Raw genomic sequence first — 21,907 nt, forward strand, 5'->3', positions numbered from 1 at the left:
ATTCCTTGATGTAACTTCACACCTCTGGCAACAATTTGGGTTACGTGGATTATACCGAGGTTGTAGTATTACGATAGTAAAGTCGGCTTTTGGCTCAGCGCTAATCTTCTCAGTTTATGAGAGAATTAGCAAGCTACTACGGTGAGAGCTCCGGATGAACACATAGGTAGCCCCTAGCGATGTATCTGAAAACTAATAGTTAGAGATTAATTTGCACAAATGTTGAAGTAGATTAGTGCATAACTAGGAATTAGTGTCTTGTTACACTAATTTGCATATTTGGCTTCCGCGTGTTGCAAGACAGGAGATTCTCACACGACAAGGGTCCCTAGTACAGTAAACAAAGACTTTGCCTAGAAGAGCAGTTAGCATCACGCTAGTTATCTTGTGTGCGTGTCTTGAGTAGTCTGCTCGTTCTCTTTCCGGCAAGCCCTTGGCTCGAGCCAGCAAGGACCCCTGTTAAAAATATAATCGGATTTCCTGCAAAACCGGATGCCGAATATGCGAATTAGTATACGGTGTAATCTGCACACATCCGATAAGGCCTTGGCTCGAGCCAGCAAGAACCCCTGTTAAAAATATAATCGGATTTCCTGCAAAACCGGATGCCGAATATGCGAATTAGCATACGGTGTAATCCGCACACATCCGATAAGCCTTTGGCTCGAGCCAGCAAGGACCCCTGTCAAAAATATAATCGGATTTCTTGCAAAACCGGATGCCGAATATGCGAATCAGTATACTGTGTAATCCGCACACATCCAATAATGCATTAGCGGGCCGATACTAGTGTCGGGTTAAAAGTTTAAGTTCCCGTGCTGCTAGTGTCGAAGTTAATCAGCATCGACAGATATTCCGCTGGAGGCTTTGGCAAGCCTAAAGATACAAGTTATAATTTAAAAAGGGTGGATCCTGCCGGAATAGAGCCAATCTCTGGAATTGTCGTTAATTTCTTTTGCGATCGCTGTCGGGACTTTACAGCGTTTACTAGACTATTGTCAGATAGCAGGGTTACTCGACGTTGGCAGCAACCAATCAGCGTAGAGAGGGTCAGTGCGCCCCTCAAGAGGGCCACAAGCGCGGACACACGATAGACAGAACACAATACAGACAATCATCAACATCCATCACTTTTGTGCAATATCTCATTATATCTGACACTAAGGCACAACGGTAGTGGTGGTACGACTCGTATTGTATTGACTAAGGAGCTATTCACACGTTCGTAGATCCGTGTTGCGTGCAGCTGCGTCCAAGCTCCCCGCTAGGACCCACCTGCACGTGTCACCAATCATGTGACTACTCCTCCGCTTGATACCACCAAGTCACTTACGGACTGTATTCTCAACAATAATAATAATAATACACACTGAGCATTTGTGTGTTGTAGTTGCATGTTCTTTTCCGCACAAATTGCATGCTGGTTGGTTTCGGCATCTAGTGGCTGGGTGGCCAAATTGTTGGCAGTTTAGGCATTGGGTAGATGCTGCTATAGACTTGAACTTTTCAGTGAAGAGAGTTTGTCCAAGGATTGTAATTCTACCACCAAGTTTGGCTGCGTCTTCGGCTGTTTTGAATGCTATTACAATAGAGCTGTTCTTCTTGTTTTGCCATTCTCTTGATATCTAGTATGGGTTGCCAGTAATTTGTAGTCCGTTGTTGTATGCTGGGATTTCTGTGTGGAGTATCTCTAGTGTCTCTGCTCCCTCCTATTCTGTTGGCACATTATGTACTACTACTTTCGTCCATGATTCTAGTAGTTGTACATTCTTTAGCTCAAACTTTTGATGCCATATATGCTTGTGTTGGACTAGGTATTCTCCTGAGTAGGTTGGAGTGGTTGTTAGGATAATATTGTTCTTTCTACTTGTTGTTACTTCCTTCACTACTGGGTCTTTGATGCCGCCCTTTGTGAACTCTTCGTTGATTAAGTCCTGTTAAAAATATAATCGGATTTCCTGCAAAACCGGATGCCGAATATGCGAATTAGTATACGGTGTAATCTGCACACATCCGATAAGGCCTTGGCTCGAGCCAGCAAGAACCCCTGTTAAAAATATAATCGGATTTCCTGCAAAACCGGATGCCGAATATGCGAATTAGCATACGGTGTAATCCGCACACATCCGATAAGCCTTTGGCTCGAGCCAGCAAGGACCCCTGTCAAAAATATAATCGGATTTCTTGCAAAACCGGATGCCGAATATGCGAATCAGTATACTGTGTAATCCGCACACATCCAATAATGCATTAGCGGGCCGATACTAGTGTCGGGTTAAAAGTTTAAGTTCCCGTGCTGCTAGTGTCGAAGTTAATCAGCATCGACAGATATTCCGCTGGAGGCTTTGGCAAGCCTAAAGATACAAGTTATAATTTAAAAAGGGTGGATCCTGCCGGAATAGAGCCAATCTCTGGAATTGTCGTTAATTTCTTTTGCGATCGCTGTCGGGACTTTACAGCGTTTACTAGACTATTGTCAGATAGCAGGGTTACTCGACGTTGGCAGCAACCAATCAGCGTAGAGAGGGTCAGTGCGCCCCTCAAGAGGGCCACAAGCGCGGACACACGATAGACAGAACACAATACAGACAATCATCAACATCCATCACTTTTGTGCAATATCTCATTATATCTGACAATTAAGAGTCTCACTGCCTCAATAACGAGCGATAAAACCACGAAAATGGCAACAATCCAGACCCAACGGGACGCGACGGTCATCCTCACCGACTCAAGCAACTGGATCTCTTGGTACCGCCAACTTAAGCTGAAATGCCAGTCGCAAGGCATTTGGCCACTGTTGGACCCCGAAGGAGTGCGACTCCAGCGCATCCAACCGGAGGCTCCGCTACCCCCAGACATTTCGCAGTATGAACCGTCAAGTAGCCCCTCAGCTGCCTCATCGCATACCACCCGAAACGCTAGAGGCAACACGCGAGGATCAGCACAAGACACTACAGAAATGTCGACAACAACCTCACGAATCCCCACTATACCAACGCGAGTGTCAGAACTCTCAGAGAAAGGACAAGAAGCGTATAAGGAGGATCGCGACGACTACAAGCTGCGCCTTGAGTCATACAAAATACGGGAGAGGACTATCAAGAAGAAAGCAACAAAATCTCAAAGATGGTCGAACACATCCTTACAACCGTAACACCCCATTTACAACTTAGCTGTTGCACCGAGAACGGCACGCCGCGCGACTGGATAACCGCCCTCCAAGACACAGTTGGAGTGGATGAAGACGAGGAGAGAGCGCGAGCACGAGAGAGATACCAAGCCGCACTCAAGCCAATGCGTTCAACCACAAACTGGGAGACGTGGCTAAATGAATACGATCAGGCTGCAACTCGAGCTGAAACCCTTAAGGTGGCCGAGGTTATGCAAACACAAGCTGTAATAGACGACTTCCTAGGCTCCGTATCTAAAATGGCATCAACCTGGACCGCAGGGTTCCAAGGGCCAGGGTACGATAAGAAAGCCATGAATAGGAAAAGGATGATGAAACTCTTCCGTGAATATATGAGTCTTCATTATCCATCAAGAGGGAAGCCAAAGAGCGCCTTCGCGGTAGGAGACTCATACGCGGCGAGCGGTGAACCCGACTCGGACACACTGAGGGACGCCTCTAGTGTGGAATTAAGAGCGCCATCCAACCAAGGCCGGGGAAACCCTAGGCAATCAAACAAACGCAAGATGGATGGTCAAAGTACCAGAACCAAGCAGATCCCGGAGAGGAATTCAGCGAAAGCTGGAGACATATGTCCTGCCTGTGAACAGCGTCATGAGATATCTGACTGCTACTATGTGAACAAAGCCAAGGCACCTGAATGGTTTAAGCCAAATCGAGGCATCGCAAGATTAGTACAGTACAAACTTGAAAATGACACCAACTTACAGAGAACGATGCAGGAAATGTCCCCAGAGACTAAACGACCTCGATTCTCGACAACGTCACGATCGATTACACCTCATATCAAGACATCACAAACACCGGACGCAGTCATTGAATGACTAGATGGACGCGAAATCTCAAGAATTGATGAGGGCACGATGAAAGCGGCATTCAGCGCAAGCCAACAAGGATATCCATTAAAGGATGCCTTCATCCTGGATTCCGGCTCGACTACGCACATCTGCAACGACCTCTCAAGAATTGAAGACGTACGCCCGTCGACGCCAGGGGACTACATCTGGGCCGGCAGTTCCAAAGTCTGGATACGAGGATACGGAGCTGTCACATTGACAACAGAGGGATCTCAGGACAAACAAGCCTTGCACATTGTCAACGTTGCGTGGTGTCCAGACTTCCTCTGCAGCCTAGTATCATTCAGGCTACTCCGACGACAAGGAATATGGTGGGACAATCGGGAAGATCCAACAAGCCTGCGACGATGGGATGGAACAATCATTGCTATCCTATCGGAACGCCATAGGCAATGGACTATCGAAGACACCACTCTATTCGACTCAGCCTTCCATGTGCGTATGAATCGAACCAAGCGATCACCACAAAGGGCGACAGCTATGCTATGGCATAAACGACTAGGACATCCAGGGCCATCCGCTATTGAACACCTCATACAGCAATCTGAGGGGGTGAGGATTAAAGGAATCACCACAGTACAATGTGACGCTTGCGGCAGATCAAAGTCGAAGCGCCAAATAAAAAGGGCGCTAAGACTAAATGACGAAGGTCCTGGAGAAAGAATTGCAATCGACTTCCATGAGTACGAGGCGGACAGCTTCACTAAGGAAAAGAGTCAGATACTAATAACTTGCCGAAACTCCCGATACGTTTGGGATTTCTACTTCAAAGACAATAGGCCAGCACGCTCCATTATTCGCCTATTAGCCCTCTTCATCCAATTTATGAAGAAACAGTTCAACATTACGGTCAAGGTCATTGAAACAGACAACGAGATCGTCACAGTTAAGCAAGAAGTCGAGAAATGGTGCACGTCCCTATCAATCAGACTCGAGCCTTCCGCTCCAGACACACAAGCGCAGAACGGAGGAGCCGAACGCTCAGGGGGTGTGATAAAAGAAAAGGTACGCGCAATTCGACTAGATGCGAATCTTCCATGGGAACTCTGGCCAGAGATAACCAGAGCGGCGGTATACCTATACAATCGAACGCCAAATTATCCAAACAAGTGGAAATCGCCTTACGAAATATTCTTCACGCGCGCAGCTGCCACAAATGGCATAGTCACTGGACCCCGAAGACCAAACCAAGCTCATCTGAGAGCATATGGGTGCAAAGCCTTTGCAATGACAGACGATACCCACCGAGGAAAGTCAAGGCTGCAACGGCTGGACCCAAAAGCCTGGATTGGGTATCTTGTGGGATATCAGTCAACAAACATCTACCGCATCTGGATCCCATCCATGGCAAAGGTAATCAGCACTCGCGACGTAGTGTTTGACGAAGACACAATCTTCAACGGCAAGACTGAGGACCTGATGGACAATCTCATGCACAACACCCTAGAGGAAATCGCAACTTGGGTAAGAACAGTCGAACTCCCAGGTACTCATAGCCAACAACCAGAAACCGAGACGTTCTACGAGGACGATACGACGCAGGAAGAGAGCCCGCGCACTCAGAAAACCAGATACCACCAAGGAAGGAAGGTGGTAGAGGCATATCTAACCCCGCCACTAACTCCTCCACCTGTGGCCTTGCTAGTTCAAGGAGAGGTGAACAACGAGGATATGACGAACATGTCTAACCAATCAACATCAATGACCAGTCCATGGGCAGCCGCATTCATGGCCGGCACCGAATCAGGACACATTGGTCAACACGAAGGAAAGCCAATCGACAAGGCTTAGATGAAGAGACTGCTATCCAAGGGAATCAAGCCCCATCGCAACCAGCTACCGCCACTCCCAACAGCATACTCAAAGCTGGAAGACCATCCACTATACGAAATGTTCAAGGAAGCAGAAAAGACACACCTTCAGAGTCACCAACAAATGAAGTCGTGGACTGAGGTCCAAGCATCACCAGTCAAACGAGCAGGGCACCAGATCCTAGACTGTATGTGGGTATACACCTACAAACTCGACAAGCATCACCGCCTCATCAAATGTAAGGCAAGATTGGTGGTAAGAGGAGACCAACAACGCAACATCACCTCCCAAGACACATACGCAGCAACATTGGCAGGACGCTCATTTAGAATGCTCATGGCAATCGCCGCCAAATACGATCTTGAGCTAAAGCAATACGACGTCACTAATGCTTTTGTGCATGCTGCAATCGACAGAGAAATATACATGAGGATGCCAAAAGGGTATCAGAAGCCTGGCACTCTACTCAAAGTGCGAAAGGCACTGTATGGGCTCCGGATCTCACCATTACTGTGGCAGAAAGAATTCACTGCAACTCTTGCTTCGATAGGGTTTCAACAAATACCACAGGAGCCATGCTGCATGATCAAAGACGGAGTTATCATCTTCTTCTATGTGGACGACATCATCGTTGCGTACCATTCAAAGCAAGAATCAGAGGCAATAAAGGCCATCAACCAGATCCAAGAAAAATACGCTTGTACGGGAGGAGACAACTTACAGTGGTTTCTCGGCGTAGAGGTCATGCGCAATCGCAAGCAGAAGACCATACAGCTATCTCAAGCCGCATACGCAGACAAAATCAGCCAACTAGCAAGCCGACAAGACATCAGACATGACACGCCGATGTCAGGCATGGAACTCAGACCCAGGAGTGACCTAGCAGAGCCGTCCGAGATCAACCGCTACCAGCGCAAGATTGGCTCGCTTCTATTCGCTGCAGTCACAACAAGACCCGACATAGCCTTTGCAACATCACGACTTGCTCGCTTCCTAGTCAATCCGAGTACAGAACACCAGGACGCTGCAGACCGTGTGCTCCTGTACCTCAAGAAAACAGAATCCCTAGCCCTCGAACTCGGTAGAGGCGATGGCCTTGAGGTAGCAAGTGACGCATCATTTGCAGACAACACACTAGACAGGAAAAGCTCGCAAGGATACGCAATTAAGCTGTTCGGAGGACTCATCGCTTGGAGAGCAAGTAAGCAAGATACTGTGACAACATCAACAACAGAAGCAGAGCTGCTTGCCCTATCACAAGTTGCTAAGGAGGCAATCTTTACGTCGCGGTTGTTGAAGGAGCTTCAGGTAAACCTAAGCAATCCAATTATCACAATCAAGTGCGACAATACCCAGACAATCCGTCTAGTAAATGAAGACGTTGCCAAATTGCAAACAAAGCTTCGGCACGTTGACATACACAATCATTGGCTACGACAAGAAGTTACCCGAAAGACGATCAAGGTAGAGTATGTTCCGTCTGACAACATGATCGCAGACGGATTCACCAAGTCACTGCCAGCCAACAAATGGGCCAGTTTCCTTGATCAGTTGGGACTTGTTAAACGCAAAGAATCCCCGTTGAAAGAAGCTGAGCTTGAGAAGTTGCAGGAGCATCTGGAAGGCCTCTATATGTAGGATCGATTAACCAGTTTATGCAGCTTGCAATCAGGGCTTCCAAGCTGAGGGGGTGTGTCAGATAGTAGGGTTACTCGACGTTGGCAGCAACCAATCAGCGTAGAGAGGGTCAGTGCGCCCCTCAAGAGGGCCACAAGCGCGGACACACGATAGACAGAACACAATACAGACAATCATCAACATCCATCACTTTTGTGCAATATCTCATTATATCTGACAATTCCAGACGAGAGTGAATATCTGACAACTTGAGACTGCTTTCTAGGCGAACTGGTGTACGAGTCATGACGACTTGGCAGCGAGTCCTAGCAACACCTAGCCGCATATGCTAGATTAGTTGCATAATCTTATGATGCGTCTGTGCTATTGCGGGGTAGTCAGGGATCGTATCCGAACCCAAGAACCCCTAAGCAGTGGTCCGTGCATGCAGGGATGTCTCATGTTTCCGCAACGGGTCGGTACTTTTACGGCAACTAGGGGCCAGTTAAGATACAATTAGAGCTAAGGCTTATCCTTGACATGTAATAGTCAGGGGTTATATCCGAACCGTAGAATCCCCCATATGGTAATCTATCTGCACTTATGGGTTTGTACCCAAAGCCTAGTCCTACACCGCTCATTTTACAAGCTAGTGATGAAGGGCACACTATGTGATGCGAACTTGGTTATTATTGTGAGCTACCAGAAGTGGCTCGTATACGACAAACGAGCAGATCAGACGCTAGCCCTAAAGGGGTAAATATATGACTTGTACCCTTGAACAGCCAGCCGTTAAGCTGGCGATGGCGAAAATTACGGCCTAGTTCTATACGTCTTTTGCCACAATAGGAGGCCGCGTAATCGTCCTCTCTCATAGCCGTTGCCGCTCTAGATGCGGGGGGAGAGGGACGGGGGCGGAGCAATAAACTCTCATGATCAACGGTCTAGAGGTGATAGACATCCGGTTATTCTTCCCGCTTCTGTCTATGCTTCTAAAAGATCAGCCTGGTCGAACATGAGCGGAGAGAAGAAAAGAGGGGGAATAAGCTTTCACGGTAAACCTCGGAATAATTTGGATCCAAGAGACATCTAACTCGTCACTCTTCCGCACTTTGGCTCGTAGATAATTTCTATAGGTTGAAGTTGTATTATTGTTAGTTTCGCCTACACAGGACAGGAATGGATAACGCCTCTAGGAGGTTAAAGCTCGCGCAGTTTCTTGCTAATTATCTAGCTACAGCTAGATGGGAGCTAGTCCTGAAAACGGTTAGTGCCAGCGTCCGCTCGATCGCTACCACAGTTGTATATCCTACTGTGAAGAGGAGCAGAACATATAACCAAAGCTACATTGTCGGATTATAGGTGCAGATCATAGGCATGTTAGCCCAACAATACCCAGCAGGCTGTCTCGATCCTACTTCGGCACGACTCGTAGGTACAGGCCGGAGAGACAGTCTCGCTCGTTTCCTAAGCAACAATCAGGCCGGGCAGGAAGAAGAGCCGAGTTGATCAACGAGGATAAGAGGTCGAAGGGCTCTAGCCTACCACATCTAGTAAAAGAGGCCCCGCAAAAGATTTCGCGCAGACAAGGACACTTACTCAGGCACTCACAAATCCAACAAATCCGATTTGTTGGATTTTAGTGGGGGCGACATGTCTACGCACGAATCCACCCTTGTGTAGTGTTTATGACGTCTGTTGGGCCACATTCTATAGTCCAGCAAACTTCCGAAAACATCCGTTTCTCCATGCCTGGATGGTAGATTCTTCTATGCGCGCGGCTTACGAGTCTAAGTCCGAGCTATCAATATTGGCAACCTCCACTTTAGGTTGTCTAGTATAAGTTAAGCATATATGTAACTGCGTAAGCAGTGTCAGTTGGAGGCTGTGGATCAACAATTGTATTGCTATCTGTTGTCGTGTTGTGATGTTGTGTACAAGAGCTCTCGGCTCAGAGGTAAGTGCACTTGCCCACCGGGCAGTGCCTGCTACAATAGGATGTCATGTGACTCTAGTCACGTGGTTACAATATATATCGACAATTTGTAGGGCGATGAGATGGCCGGGAATTATGTATTACCATGTGCCCAAGTACGTAAGCATCTGCGACCACTGCCTGTGCGATATTATCCAGAGTGCGTATCTATGAAGATCTGCGTGGCGCACAGCACAGATTGTTATATGGCACAATCGAATTTGGAAAGCTGTCGGATCGTGAGTATCGGTAGAGACGTCGGCTGCTTGACACTTCGGCCCAACTTCGGCCCACCTTGCGCAGAGCTTAGGTATACCTTCGTAGCACCTATGTTCGTAGAGAATACCAATACCAGTCACCAGAAGAACCTCGTTGTTGTTATTCACCCGTATGATCGTACAAGGCCTACCAGCAGCGCTCGAGATTTCTCTTGGTGTTTCCTTTGGGACTTTGATCGTTGTTTGTGTGTTGAGCGTGTATTATTATTATTGTTAAGAATATGTTAGGTTCAGTCCAGGTCGGCGAGGTGAGGTTCGTGGAGTAAGCCCGAGCAGAAGGACCGACGCGGAATGATGATCTGTCATGTACGTCCTAAGATCATCATAACAACAAGTAGATAGAACAATAGCTCTTAGTGAAGTTCAATCCAATACGTGGTGACCTAACATACCTCTACTCGGTTCCCTATGGTAGTCATACCACCAGAGGAGACCTTGTTCCAATAGGTTATGAGCCCGGTTGCCTAACCCAACGTTATTGGTTTTAAACACCTAACCAAGTCACGAAGGACTTAGATTCGAGAAGGAATCAAAAACACTCACCCAAGTCACGAAGGACTTAGATTCAAGCAGGAATCGGAAAAGAGAAAAAGTCGTGTACAACGCGGTTGACACGCAACCATACTTACACACACCGTCTCCACGCTCGAGAACCGATAACGACTGCACCACCCGCAGAACATCGCCCGCATCGCCCGCATCGCCCGCATCGCCCGCATCGCCCGCATCGCCCGAATCAACCGCATCACCCGCACAAGATGGCTGCAGAGAAGGAAGAATGGAAGATCCCCAGCTCACAGCCGAAAACCACGATACTTGGTTTCGCCGAAACAAGGTCAAGCTTAAGGGGAAGAAAGTCTTCTATGTCTGCGAGAAAAATCTGGTACAGCACTGTCAAATAGCAACAGCTAGTAGACTAACGGAGGCTATGGAAGAGTTGGAAATTGCTGAAACAGACAAGCATACCAAGATCCGCGTCAACATTGAAAAAAGAGACAAGTACCTAGAAGATGAAGCCACTGCAATCGATCTCTTGTTTCGGTCGCTTAGCGAGGATGACCAAGCCCTCATTGACGAATACGATACTGCCTTCCAATTCTGGGCCTACCTACAAAAGAAGTACACCCAAACTGACGCCACAACTGCCAACATATACATGACTAGAATTCAAACGTTCACATTTAATCCCGGGAACACAATTGTTGGATCATGGGAAAAGCTAAAGGAATACCGACGCAAACTCGTAGCAGCAGACGCTGACACCAACGGAGCTTACAAGGACTCTGCACTACTACTCGTTCTTATTAGATCACTCCCGAAAGAATTTAAGACTACGATTGACACCTTAAACGCCCAACTTAACCTCACGGTTGAACAGAAACTTAAGTTTCTGGAAGAGAAGGAGGTTCGAGACCAGCAAGACGCCAACGAAAAAGCTCTTCCAGCATTCCGAAAGACGGAGAAGTATGTTCCGCCTTACAGGCGTCGAAATCATAAGAACTCGCCACTATCGTCTGACTCCGAATCTGGTGCCAAATTCACGGTCCAATGCTTCCTTTGTGATGGAGCCCATGGCGTACGAGACTGCCCAAGACGTGAGAGAGCTCGAAAGCTCCTTAAGGAATACGACGCTAAGAAATCATCTAAGCTGCTCGTTAAGACACCTAAGCAAAGGAATTCCCACAAAAGGACTGGCAAAGCATATGGAGCCGAAGAAGTCAATTCAGAGTCAGATGAATTATCTGAGACCTCAGACTCTGAACCCGAGGAAATTGAGACATGCCGTCTCTCAAAAGACATTGTCGGTAAGGCCTCTCCATCTACTTGGGCTGCCGACACTGGCGCCTCCTCCCACATGTCTGACCAACCCTCATTGTTTAGACGAATGATCAAGATCAAGCGAAGACTAGTTCGGGTTGGAGGGGGAGAATTATATGCAGACTGGAAAGGAGAAGCTCAAGTGGTGTGTAAAGACGGATCGTCGACATGGTTGTCAGAAGTACTGCTTGTACCTAACCTTGGAGTCAATTTGTTATCAGGGAGAAGAATTTGCGCAGCAGGCCTGAAGGGTCGTTTCAATTCACACGTACTATGCTTCAAACTAGGAAAGGAGATCATTATTAAAGCAACTATGGACGACGGCCTCTACGTAGTGTCACACATTGCCGATGGATACCACGAGACAGCATTCCTAGGCACGGAACCCCATACACCAGTTAAGAGCGAGCTTAAGGTTAATGAAAAGGAGAGATACCTGCTGTATCACAGACGTTTCGCACACCTAGGACCTACAAAGATTGCCAAACTCCACGAAGTTACAACTCTCCAGAAGAAGATTCAAGTTCCAGAGAAGATTGAAATCTGCGAAGTGTGTTCCCTGACAAAGATGAAGAACAGCATCCCTAAGCAGCTAAGAGAGCACAAGGCCACGAAGCTAGCCTTAGTACAGTTTGACATTGCTGGACCCTTTCCAACATCTCTACGAGGAAACAGGTGGTTCCTCCAAATTATTGATAGCTACACGCGGAAAAACTGGGTTATCCGCTGAAGAAAAAGGGAGACGCACAACGGGAACTCCGAATCTGGAAGACCTTTGTAGAACATCAAACTGGCGAGAAAGTCAAAGCTGCTGGAACCGACAATGCACCAGAACTTCTACAGCAAGCTGAGGAATGGAGAGTTACACAAGGCGTGGAAATTCAGCCTACAACAATTGCTTCCTCACACCAGAATGGACCAGCCGAGCGAAACATCCAAACTGCTGAAGCTGATATGAGAGCAATGTTGAAAGACGCTGGTTTACCAATTGAGTTTTGGGATGAAGCTGTCGAAGCAGACGCATACCTACGCAACCGTACAAACACAGGACCTATGATCAATGGAAAGCAAGTCAGTCCTGAAGAGGCATTCACAGGAACGAAACCATCCATTGACCACATCCGTGTATGGGGGAGCAAATGCTATTCGTACATCAACCCTAAAACGATTCCAGCAGACCAACGACATGACAAGCTCGTGGACCGTGGCAGAATTGGAGTATTTATGGGATATTCTGAGACAACAAATAAGCAGTTCAAGTTCTATTCGCCAGAGCTTGGATACACCTCAAGGACAAGCCGATTGTCAGTGGACGAATACACCCCTGGAGGGAAAGTTGAACTACGACTGCGAAACATACCAGCTGGACCACAAGGAACGCAGAATACGATGCCAGACCGAAAACCAAGAGGAAGACCTAGGAAGGATCTAGAATTATCTCCTGCCGAACGAATGGAACCAACTCCTACCGAACGAATGGAACCATCTCCTGCAGAACCAATGGAACCATCTCCTACCGAACCAATGGAACCATCTCCTGCAGAACCAATAGAACCAGTTTCCGAGAACCTAATGGAACCATCTTCGGCAGAGCTAACTCATGAACCAGTGAAGCGTCACAGAGGAAGACCAAGGAGGCTAACTACTATTCCTCCTACTGCACCATCTGATGAGCGGGTTCCTAATCTTGTGAACGAAGAGGGGCCCGAAGAACCGTGTACCCAGTCTGTACGAGAAAAGGAGATTCCACGATACTTCACTAGACAAGCCAAACGGAAGAGGTCTAACGAAGAGATTGTTGAGGACGAGAGATTTAGCAAGATCGTTAAAGCTATGCTAGCCCAAGTTGGCCTTACAGAAGAGCAAACACGACTATCTGAGAAGGCTTTCGCAGCAACCGAGATCGCAGGAATCCAGATCCCCCAGACACACGAGCAAGCTATCAACGACCCAAAGTATGGAAAGCAATGGAAAGCAGCAATACTTGAAGAGATAATCGCGTTAATAGAGAATCGAACCTGGAGGAAGTTCCAAAGCCAAAAGACGCGAACATGGTTGATTCAAAGTGGGTTTTTACAGTCAAAACGAATCTCGACGGGACTGTTGAGAGGTTTAAGGCACGCCTTGTGGCAAGAGGTTTTACGCAAGCACACGGAACAGACTACAACGAGACTTTTGCCCCGACAGTCCGCATGGACACCTTACGTCTGTTTATGGCCACTGTCGCAGCGGAAAACCTGGAATGTTTCCACTTTGACATTAAGAATGCATTCACAGAGTCGCACTTGAAGGAAGAGATCTTTCTTAAGCAACCCCAAGGAGTAGAAGTCAAAAAAGGATACGTCCTTAGAGTTCTCCGCAGCTTATACGGACTCAAACAGGCTGCTCGCGACTGGAACTTGTTGATAAAGAAAGAACTTCTGGCATGGGGATTCGTACAAAGCCTCGCAGACCCGTGCATGTTTATCCACAAAGAAAAACAACTCCGTATCCTCGTCTACGTTGATGACATTGCTGCTGCTGCAAAAGATCGAGCTCAAATTGATTGGTTCTACGAGAAGCTTTCTGGAAGATTCAACACCAAGAACCTGGGGGAGATTCATAAGATCCTTGGAGTACGAGTTACGCGAGACAGAAAGCGCCGCACAATCTACCTCGATCAAGAGCAGTACCTACACGCAGTACTTGACAAGTTTGGAATGTCTAGCAAACAACACAGAGACAAGAAGATTCCATCTGCAGATTACACTTCATTTAGGCCAGCCACTGACAACGACACCCGAATCGACATCACTGAATACCAGCAAGTGATAGGGAGCCTTATGTTTGCTATGGTTCTTACACGTCCAGACATTGCATTCACCCTCGGAAAGCTAAGCCAATACATGAGCGATCCAGCAGAACACCATGGCCATGCGTTGAAGAACCTGCTACGATATCTAAGGTCGACAGTGACATTGAAGCTACGCTACGGACCAGGGGGAGTACACTCGCAATTTGTCATCTACTCTGATGCTGACTGGGCAAGCGACATGGTAGACCGAAAGAGCGTTTCAGGGAGCACTGCAATGTTCTACGGAGGTCCAATATCATGGTCTAGCAAGAAGCAACGGTCTGTTGCAACGTCAAGCTGCGAATCTGAATACATCGCACTATCAACATGCTGCAAGCAAGGCCAGTGGATTGCTCAAATGTTTAGAGATCTTGGGTTCCCAAAGTACATTGGAAAAGACACCAACAAGGTCCAGATGCTAGGAGACAACCAGGGTGCCATTGCACTTACAAAGAACCCTCACCTTCACGAAAGATCAAAGCACATCGACGTCTGTTATCATTTTATCCGAGACCTAGCAGAACAAGGCAAACTCGATGTGGCCTACGTTCCAACTGCAGACATGGTGGCTGATGGAATGACAAAGCCATTGCAGCGAGTCGCATTCGAGAGATTCAAGAACCAATTAGGAGTTGTCCTTGGACCGGACCTGCCCTGAGGGGGAGTGTTAAGAATATGTTAGGTTCAGTCCAGGTCGGCGAGGTGAGGTTCGTGGAGTAAGCCCGAGCAGAAGGACCGACGCGGAATGATGATCTGTCATGTACGTCCTAAGATCATCATAACAACAAGTAGATAGAACAATAGCTCTTAGTGAAGTTCAATCCAATACGTGGTGACCTAACATACCTCTACTCGGTTCCCTATGGTAGTCATACCACCAGAGGAGACCTTGTTCCAATAATTATTATTATTATTCCATTAGAGTCCTTTCTCAGTCAGAGACTATGTAGGACTTTGGCCGAAGGCCGTTCTATCTTGGTTTTTCTAATTTACATGGTTTTCTGGTATGGTTCGCTAATATGGTTTTTGGCTTTTCTACAAAAGATAGCTTGTATCTGTTTGTTGCCAGGTGCTAAAGAGCAGTTTGATAAGTAGAAAGAGATGTAGCAGCGGGCTCTTGTGGCAAAGGAGAGGGTTGTGGTTTTAGTTTTATACAGTGTCTCTCTGTAGGTCTTCTGGTGGCTGTCCTAGGTACTATTTTCTTGTTCCTATTCTAGTGCTAGTGATAAAAGCTAGGGTTGCTTCTATACCTATACTAGTGTGGAGTAGTAGTGGTAGTGTGACTGGGCGATGTTTGATTGTTTGTAGGAGCGTTTTTCGATGGTCTTTGTATAGATGACAGTACAGTAGTAGGTGTTCTGGCGTTTGGATGTTTTGGCAGGTGCAGCGATTAGAGTCTCGTTTCTTAAATCTCTTTAGGTAGGAGTTGAAGTATCCGTGTCCTAGCTTAAGAGAGTAGAAAGCGCTAGAGGTTACTCTTTTCGTGTTCTGTGGCATTTGGATGGTTTTGCTGATTTTAAGAGGGTATTTGGCTGAGTAGGTAGCTTTGTTTAGAGCGGTTGCTCTTGCTTTGTATTTCTCATACTCTTGGCGTTGTTCCGTTTGTTGTATCCTTTTGATTGTCGTGCCTAGGTAGGCAATGCTCTTTGTTGTTGATCTGGGGTCCTCTTTGGTTGCTTCTTTTGCTAGGTAGTCTGCTCTTTCGTTTCCAACTATATCTGTGTGTCCAGGTGCCCAGAGTAGGTGGATGTTTGCTTGTTTTCGTCGGATCGTATTTGCCGCTTTTAGACATCGGAGTTGCCAATGCTGTCCTGGGTTATCTGATAGGTTTTTAAGCCTGTAGATTGCTGCTTGGTTATCTGCGTAGACCTCAAATGCCTGGTCGGTTGTAGCGTTCTTTGCTGCGTATTCGAATGCTCGTGTGATCCCTTCTAGTTCGCCGTTGTAGACTAGCTGGTATTGTCCGATATTAACTGTTTCTGAGTAGATCTCTTGCTGAGTTGAGTTGTAGACTGCTATCCCAACTCCTATTCCTTTTCCTTCTTGTGTTTGCGAGGCGTCTGAGTATATTGTCGTGTAATTGTCTAGCCTTGTTTTCATGTAGGCTTGGTGCGCATTTGCCTCCTCTTCTTTGGATTTTTGAGAGACTTTTACGGTATAGTTTAGAGTATCCCATGGCCTGAATCGGTATAGGATAGTCTGCTCTGTGTCTCTTTTGTTGTTTTTAGGAATTGCGTTAGTAATAGTTTGTAGCTGTCTGTGCTGGTTTGGTTTCTTTAAGCGTTGGGGATTGGTTGATTAGATCCGAGTTATTGCCTTTGCAATTGGATGGGTGTTGGCTAGCAGGTTTGCTCTGCTTGCGTAGTTCCGGATAGTTGAGTTAAGCCTAATTGCTGGTGGTAGTAGGCTCGCTTCGAGGCTTGTAGGGACTGTTGGTGCTGTTCTAAAGACTCCTAGAGTTTTTCGACAAGCCAGGTTGTGTAGTGACTATAGTTTCTTTGTAGCGTAGGGTTGGTTTTGCTAGTATATTTGTCATTCGAATCTGTAATTAAGCAGGAAGGGACACCGGAGTACTGGAAGACAGTCCTCCCACGCCAGCTCCACGATTTCGTGGACGAATGCTTTAGCCCACTACACCTACACCGCCTCTCGGAAGAAGACATTGAGAAATACCTCAGAATTAAGCCCGAGCTCACCACGCAGGAAATTATTGCTAAGCTTCCTGACTGGCTTAAAGACATGTACGTAGCGTTCCTTCCTGGGGAAGCTAATAAGCTTCCCCCGCGACGACCATGGGACCACGTCATCGATATCAAACCTGGCCACGAACCACCCTACGAAAAGAACCGTCCGCTGTCACCAAAGGAACTCCTCGTCGTTCGCAAGTGGTTGGACGACAACCTCGGCAAGGGCTTTATTCGTGAATCCCGATCACGAAGCGCAGCCCCTCTGCTTCTGGCTTCTAAGCCTGGCGGGGGAGTGCGCATCTGCCAGGACTACCGCGGCCTCAACAACGTCACCATTAAAAACCGGTATCCCCTGCCTCTCATTCGCGAGACCCTAGACGCCCTCTGCGACGCTAAGGTCTATACTAAGCTCGACATTATTGCAGCCTTCAATAAGCTTCGCATTGCCGAAGGACACGAATGGAAGACTGCTTTCATCACACGGTTTGGTCTCTACGAATCCCTTGTTATGCCATTTGGCCTCTGCAATGCACCAGCCTCATTCCAGAACTACATTAACCACACCCTGCATGACCTACTCGATCGCATTTGCACCGCATACCTGGACGACGTCCTTATCTACTCAAAGAATAAGAAGGAGCACCGCGAACACGTCCGCACTGTAGTTGGAAGACTGCTCGACGCTGGACTACAGATCGACATTGACAAGTGTGAGTTCGAGGTCACAGAAACCAAGTATCTGGGCATTATCGTCACTCCCACCGGTATACAAATGGACCTAGAAAAGGTGAAGGCTATCCAGAGCTAGCTCCCCCCACCTTGCCTTAAAGACCTACAGAGGTTCATTGGCTTCGCCAACTTCTACAGACGCTTCATCCGCAACTTCTCTAGCATCTGCAAACCACTCAACGACCTAATGCGCAAGGACAAACTATGGGAATGGGGACAGACGCAGAACGATGCCTTCCTCTAACTTAAGCATGCTTTCTCTACAGCACCAATCCTGGCCACCTACGACTACAGAAGAAGAACCGTACTCGAAACAGACGCCTCTGACTGGGCCTCTAGTGGAGTCCTCTCCCAGTACCACGACGACGGCATACTCCGTCCAGTAGCGTACTTCTCCTCCAGGCACTCGGCAACTGAATGCAACTACGAGATCTACGATAAAGAACTGCTCGCCATCATTAAAGCGATGGAGGAGTGGCGACCTAAGCTCCAAGGAACAGACCTTCTAACGGAAATCCTTACGGACCACAAGAACCTCGAGTACTTCACGACAACTAAAGTGCTCAGTTAGAGACAAGTACGCTGGTCTGAGTTCCTCTTCTAGTTTAATTTCCAGATCATCTATAGGCCCGGAGCCCGCGCCATCCGACCAGACGCCCTCAGCAGGAAACCAGGTGATCGACCAGACATGGCCAACCAGAGTGACGAAAGACTCAAGAATAGACACCGCACGCTCCTTCCGCCCGAACGATTCAACCCAGCAGCCCTTCACGATATGATGGCCGATAGCGACCTTCGTGCCGCCCCTATCGAACTCATCACCCCCGCACACGGCGAGCCAATTGACGATGTCACCACTAGAGCCTACGAACGTAACGACGTCGCCCAGCAACTCATTACCGCCATACAAGACCCCACTATTATAAGATAGCCGAAGAATTTGCGAAAGCAGGTCCGCGTCCCTATAATAGACTGCAAGGTCCACAATGGCAAGCTGTTCTATCGCGACAGACTCTACGCACCAGCCGACGATGAACTACGCTCCCAGATAGTCTACCGCGCGCACTCCTCTGGCCCAGCCGGGCACCCTGGCCGCGTCAAAACGCTCGATCTCATCACTCGCACATGGTGGTGGCCCGGGATGTCCCGGGATATCGAGCAATACGTCAAGGCCTGTGACCTCTGTGTTCGCTCTAAGGCATCACGGCTCGCCCCCCAGGGATTCCTACAACCTTTGCCACTTCCGTACCGTGCGTGGTCAGACGTCTCTGTAGACTACATCACACCGCTACCTAAGTCCACATGGTACAGCCGTACTTACCAGCATCTCCTCGTAGTAGTCTGCAGACTTACCAAGATGCGACACCTAATTCCAGTCACATCTCTTAGTGCTGATGAGCTCGCCGACGCATTTGTTTCGCGGGTATACTGTCTTCACGGTTGCCCAGACAACATCGTGTCCGACAGAGGCACGCAATTCGTCTTAGAGTTCTGGACCCAGCTCTCACAACGCTTAGGTGTTACATTAAAACACTCGTCTTCCTTCCACCCCGAAACAGATGGCCAGACCGAGCGCGTCAACAGTGGCATTGAGGCCTACCTGCGCGCGTTTATGAACTTCCACCAAGATGACTGGGTTCAGTGGCTCCCACTAGCGGAATTTGCAATGAATAACGTCATCTCAGAGACTACAGGTGTCTCTCCATTCTTCGCAAACTACGGATACAACCTGCAACTTAGTATTAAGCCCTCGAAGCCAGCACCTCTAAACCTAAGCATGGCACAGAAACAGCAATTTTATCGCGCCAACGCAGTGGCGGACAGATTTGAGCGCATCATCACGCAACTCAAGGCCTTAGCCCAGCAGTCTATCGATAAATACGAACATTACGCCAACGTCCATCGCGAAGATGCGCCCGTATACAAGATCGGACAAAAAGTATGGGTCGACACTAGGCACATAAAGACTAACCGACCCATAAAGAAAGGTGATGATAAGGTCGCCGGTCCCTTCAAGATCCTAAAAGTGTACCCCCGAGCATGCCTGGTTGAACTGCCTAGCACTATGAAAATCTTCCCTGTCTTCCATTATTCGCTTCTACGACCATACACTAACGCCCGCGGCCTACCCGGACAAGACGCAATTAACAAAGCCGAATCCCGTAACCTGAGAGGACGGATCCTACTACGCGACGACGAGACACAAGAAGTCGAAGAACGCTGGCTGTTTGACGCAATTCTTGACAGCCGCAAAAAAGGTGGCCTACAATCCCTAATTAAATGGAAGTACTACCCAGCAAGCTGGCAGCCAGCGAAGGATCTTGAGGGCCAAGACGAGGTCCTGCTCCGATACCACGCCGCAAACCCGAACAAGCCTGGACCACCGCGATGGGTAAAGGCCCCCAAGCATATGCGCAGCATAGACTTTGTTTTTTCTTTTCTGGGACTATTGGAGACCAATGGTCGTTTAGAAGGGGGGTACTGTCACAGCACCAACTCGGCGCTCTGTAGGTCACGTGCCCCCATCCCTATCTTGGCCTAGCGCCTGCTACCCTACGGTACATATCCTCCCCGTGCTCTTGTACATAGACCTTTACACTACAACTACGTTCTTACCTTGCGACTACTGTTTGGCCCCGTGATAAATAGTTTGTAGCTGTCTGTGCTGGTTTAGTTTCTTTGAGCGTTGGAGATTAGTTGATTAAATCCGAGTTATTGCCTTTGCAATTGGATGGGTGTTGGCTAGCAGGTTTGCTCTGCTTGCGTAGTTCCGGATAGTTGAGTTAAGCCTAATTGTTGGTGGTAGTAGGCTCGCTTCGAGGCTTGTAGGGACTGTTGGTGCTGTTCTAAAGACTCCTAGTGTTTTTCGGCAGGCTAGGTTGTGTAATGACTGTAGTATCTTTGTAGCGTAGGGTTAGTTTTGCCAGTATATTTGTGCTCCGTATTCTAACACGCTAGTTACACATGCTAAGTATAATTGTCTAATAGCGTGTGTTGTTAGGCCGAGTTCAATGTTTGCTAGTCTTCCTAGCCTGTAGAAAGCTTGTCTGGCTTGGCTTACACGTACAGACACATGTGATTTGAATGATAGACGGTTGTCTAGATAGATACCTAGCCACTTCACAGTGTCTTTGTGTTCTACCCGGTCGTTATTTGGGAGTATTAGGGCTCTATCTATCCTCTCCTTCTTAGTGTTGAGCATGTAGATTCTTGAGTAGGAGCTCCTGTTTGTAGTGGGCCTGTCCGTTCATCTCTTGTACTCCGTCATTTGTTCTGTTTTTTATATTTTCTTGATTTCTGTGCCTAAGTAGGCTAGACTGGCTGTGGTAGGTGTTGTTAGGCTCTCTTTAGCTGCTGCCTTTGCTAGCGTATCAGCTTTTTCGTTGCCCTTGACGTTCTTGTGCCCAGGGGCCCATTGATTTGTCACTAATATTATAGTAGCGGAGCATATCTCTATGTAAATACTAGCCGCATCGTTCACGACGTCGTTCACATGAGAAACAGAGACGCGACAGCAAACCTATCAAGCCTAAACTATTTTTATAGCCACGTTATTGATAGCTTAGCTATACCGTGTAGTAAGGGATATCTCATGCAATTCGGACCCGATAGCGCACAGTTGTACCCAGGCTTTGATTCCAATAAAACGATACTAGGTAGCAGTCGAGCCGACAACACGGGTATCTACTATCGTTTTGCCATTCCTAATTCTTGTTTCTCGGCAGACCTATTCAAGACTTTCGTCAGATAATAGCACTGTTGAAGATGAGAGCGTACAGACGCCGGGTCAGACTAGTGCGACCCGACACTTGTGAGAGCCAATCAGATCACAGGTGTCGGGTCGCACTAGTCTGACCCGGCGTCTGTACGCTCTCATCTTCGTCAATGCTATTATCTGACACCTAGATTGAAGACCTGGTAGCCTGTTACGACAGCTGCCATGACTTTTCCAACACCTAGTCTGGAGCCGCCCAGTGCTATCCTAGCTGCTGAAGCCCAGCGCTGACATCATGAGCCATGCCCACAATATCTCTACAATCAAACCCAGAAAACATTCCTTAGGTCCCTGTTCGCTGTTGGCCTAGACAGCACTTCACACACTTTACGT

The 21,907-nt window shown here is 47.8% G+C and overlaps 8 protein-coding genes across 8 annotated transcripts; 7 read left to right on the forward strand and 1 right to left on the reverse strand.

Annotated features, from left to right (window-relative positions):
* Positions 1-2,683: 2,683 nt before the first annotated feature.
* PtrM4_055660 (uncharacterized protein) lies at positions 2,684-4,017 on the forward strand (the record flags this gene model as incomplete). The annotated part of the gene is made up of 2 exons (XM_066105173.1): positions 2,684-3,153; positions 3,177-4,017. 2 exons carry the CDS (start codon positions 2,684-2,686, stop codon positions 4,015-4,017), a joined length of 1,311 nt encoding a protein of 436 aa, XP_065963800.1.
* A 39-nt stretch (positions 4,018-4,056) lies between these two features.
* PtrM4_055670 (uncharacterized protein) lies at positions 4,057-5,841 on the forward strand (the record flags this gene model as incomplete). The annotated part of the gene is made up of 1 exon (XM_066105174.1): positions 4,057-5,841. The coding sequence occupies one exon, from the start codon at positions 4,057-4,059 to the stop codon at positions 5,839-5,841; it is 1,785 nt and encodes a 594-aa protein (XP_065963801.1).
* Positions 5,842-6,192: 351 nt separating this feature from the next.
* Positions 6,193-7,500, forward strand: PtrM4_055680 (uncharacterized protein; the record flags this gene model as incomplete). The annotated part of the gene is made up of 1 exon (XM_066105175.1): positions 6,193-7,500. One exon carries the CDS (start codon positions 6,193-6,195, stop codon positions 7,498-7,500), a length of 1,308 nt encoding a protein of 435 aa, XP_065963802.1.
* Positions 7,501-10,510: 3,010 nt separating this feature from the next.
* On the forward strand, positions 10,511-15,041 carry PtrM4_055690 (UBN2 multi-domain protein; the record flags this gene model as incomplete). The annotated part of the gene is made up of 3 exons (XM_066105176.1): positions 10,511-12,268; positions 12,289-13,505; positions 13,559-15,041. The coding sequence occupies 3 exons, from the start codon at positions 10,511-10,513 to the stop codon at positions 15,039-15,041; spliced, it is 4,458 nt and encodes a 1,485-aa protein (XP_065963803.1).
* A 550-nt stretch (positions 15,042-15,591) lies between these two features.
* Positions 15,592-16,483, reverse strand: PtrM4_055700 (uncharacterized protein; the record flags this gene model as incomplete). Its single annotated transcript, XM_066105177.1, has 2 exons — positions 15,592-15,596; positions 15,640-16,483. 2 exons carry the CDS (start codon positions 16,481-16,483, stop codon positions 15,592-15,594), a joined length of 849 nt encoding a protein of 282 aa, XP_065963804.1.
* Positions 16,484-16,711: 228 nt separating this feature from the next.
* PtrM4_055710 (uncharacterized protein) lies at positions 16,712-18,370 on the forward strand (the record flags this gene model as incomplete). The annotated part of the gene is made up of 3 exons (XM_066105178.1): positions 16,712-16,717; positions 16,940-17,857; positions 18,050-18,370. The coding sequence occupies 3 exons, from the start codon at positions 16,712-16,714 to the stop codon at positions 18,368-18,370; spliced, it is 1,245 nt and encodes a 414-aa protein (XP_065963805.1).
* Positions 18,371-18,487: 117 nt separating this feature from the next.
* Positions 18,488-18,730, forward strand: PtrM4_055720 (uncharacterized protein; the record flags this gene model as incomplete). The annotated part of the gene is made up of 1 exon (XM_066105179.1): positions 18,488-18,730. The coding sequence occupies one exon, from the start codon at positions 18,488-18,490 to the stop codon at positions 18,728-18,730; it is 243 nt and encodes an 80-aa protein (XP_065963806.1).
* A 426-nt stretch (positions 18,731-19,156) lies between these two features.
* On the forward strand, positions 19,157-20,341 carry PtrM4_055730 (uncharacterized protein; the record flags this gene model as incomplete). The annotated part of the gene is made up of 1 exon (XM_066105180.1): positions 19,157-20,341. One exon carries the CDS (start codon positions 19,157-19,159, stop codon positions 20,339-20,341), a length of 1,185 nt encoding a protein of 394 aa, XP_065963807.1.
* Between the last annotated feature and the right edge of the window lie 1,566 nt (positions 20,342-21,907).

The sequence above is a fragment of the Pyrenophora tritici-repentis genome, chromosome 2 (genome assembly GCF_003171515.1).
Source record: "Pyrenophora tritici-repentis strain M4 chromosome 2, whole genome shotgun sequence".
Lineage (NCBI taxonomy): Eukaryota > Fungi > Ascomycota > Dothideomycetes > Pleosporales > Pleosporaceae > Pyrenophora > Pyrenophora tritici-repentis.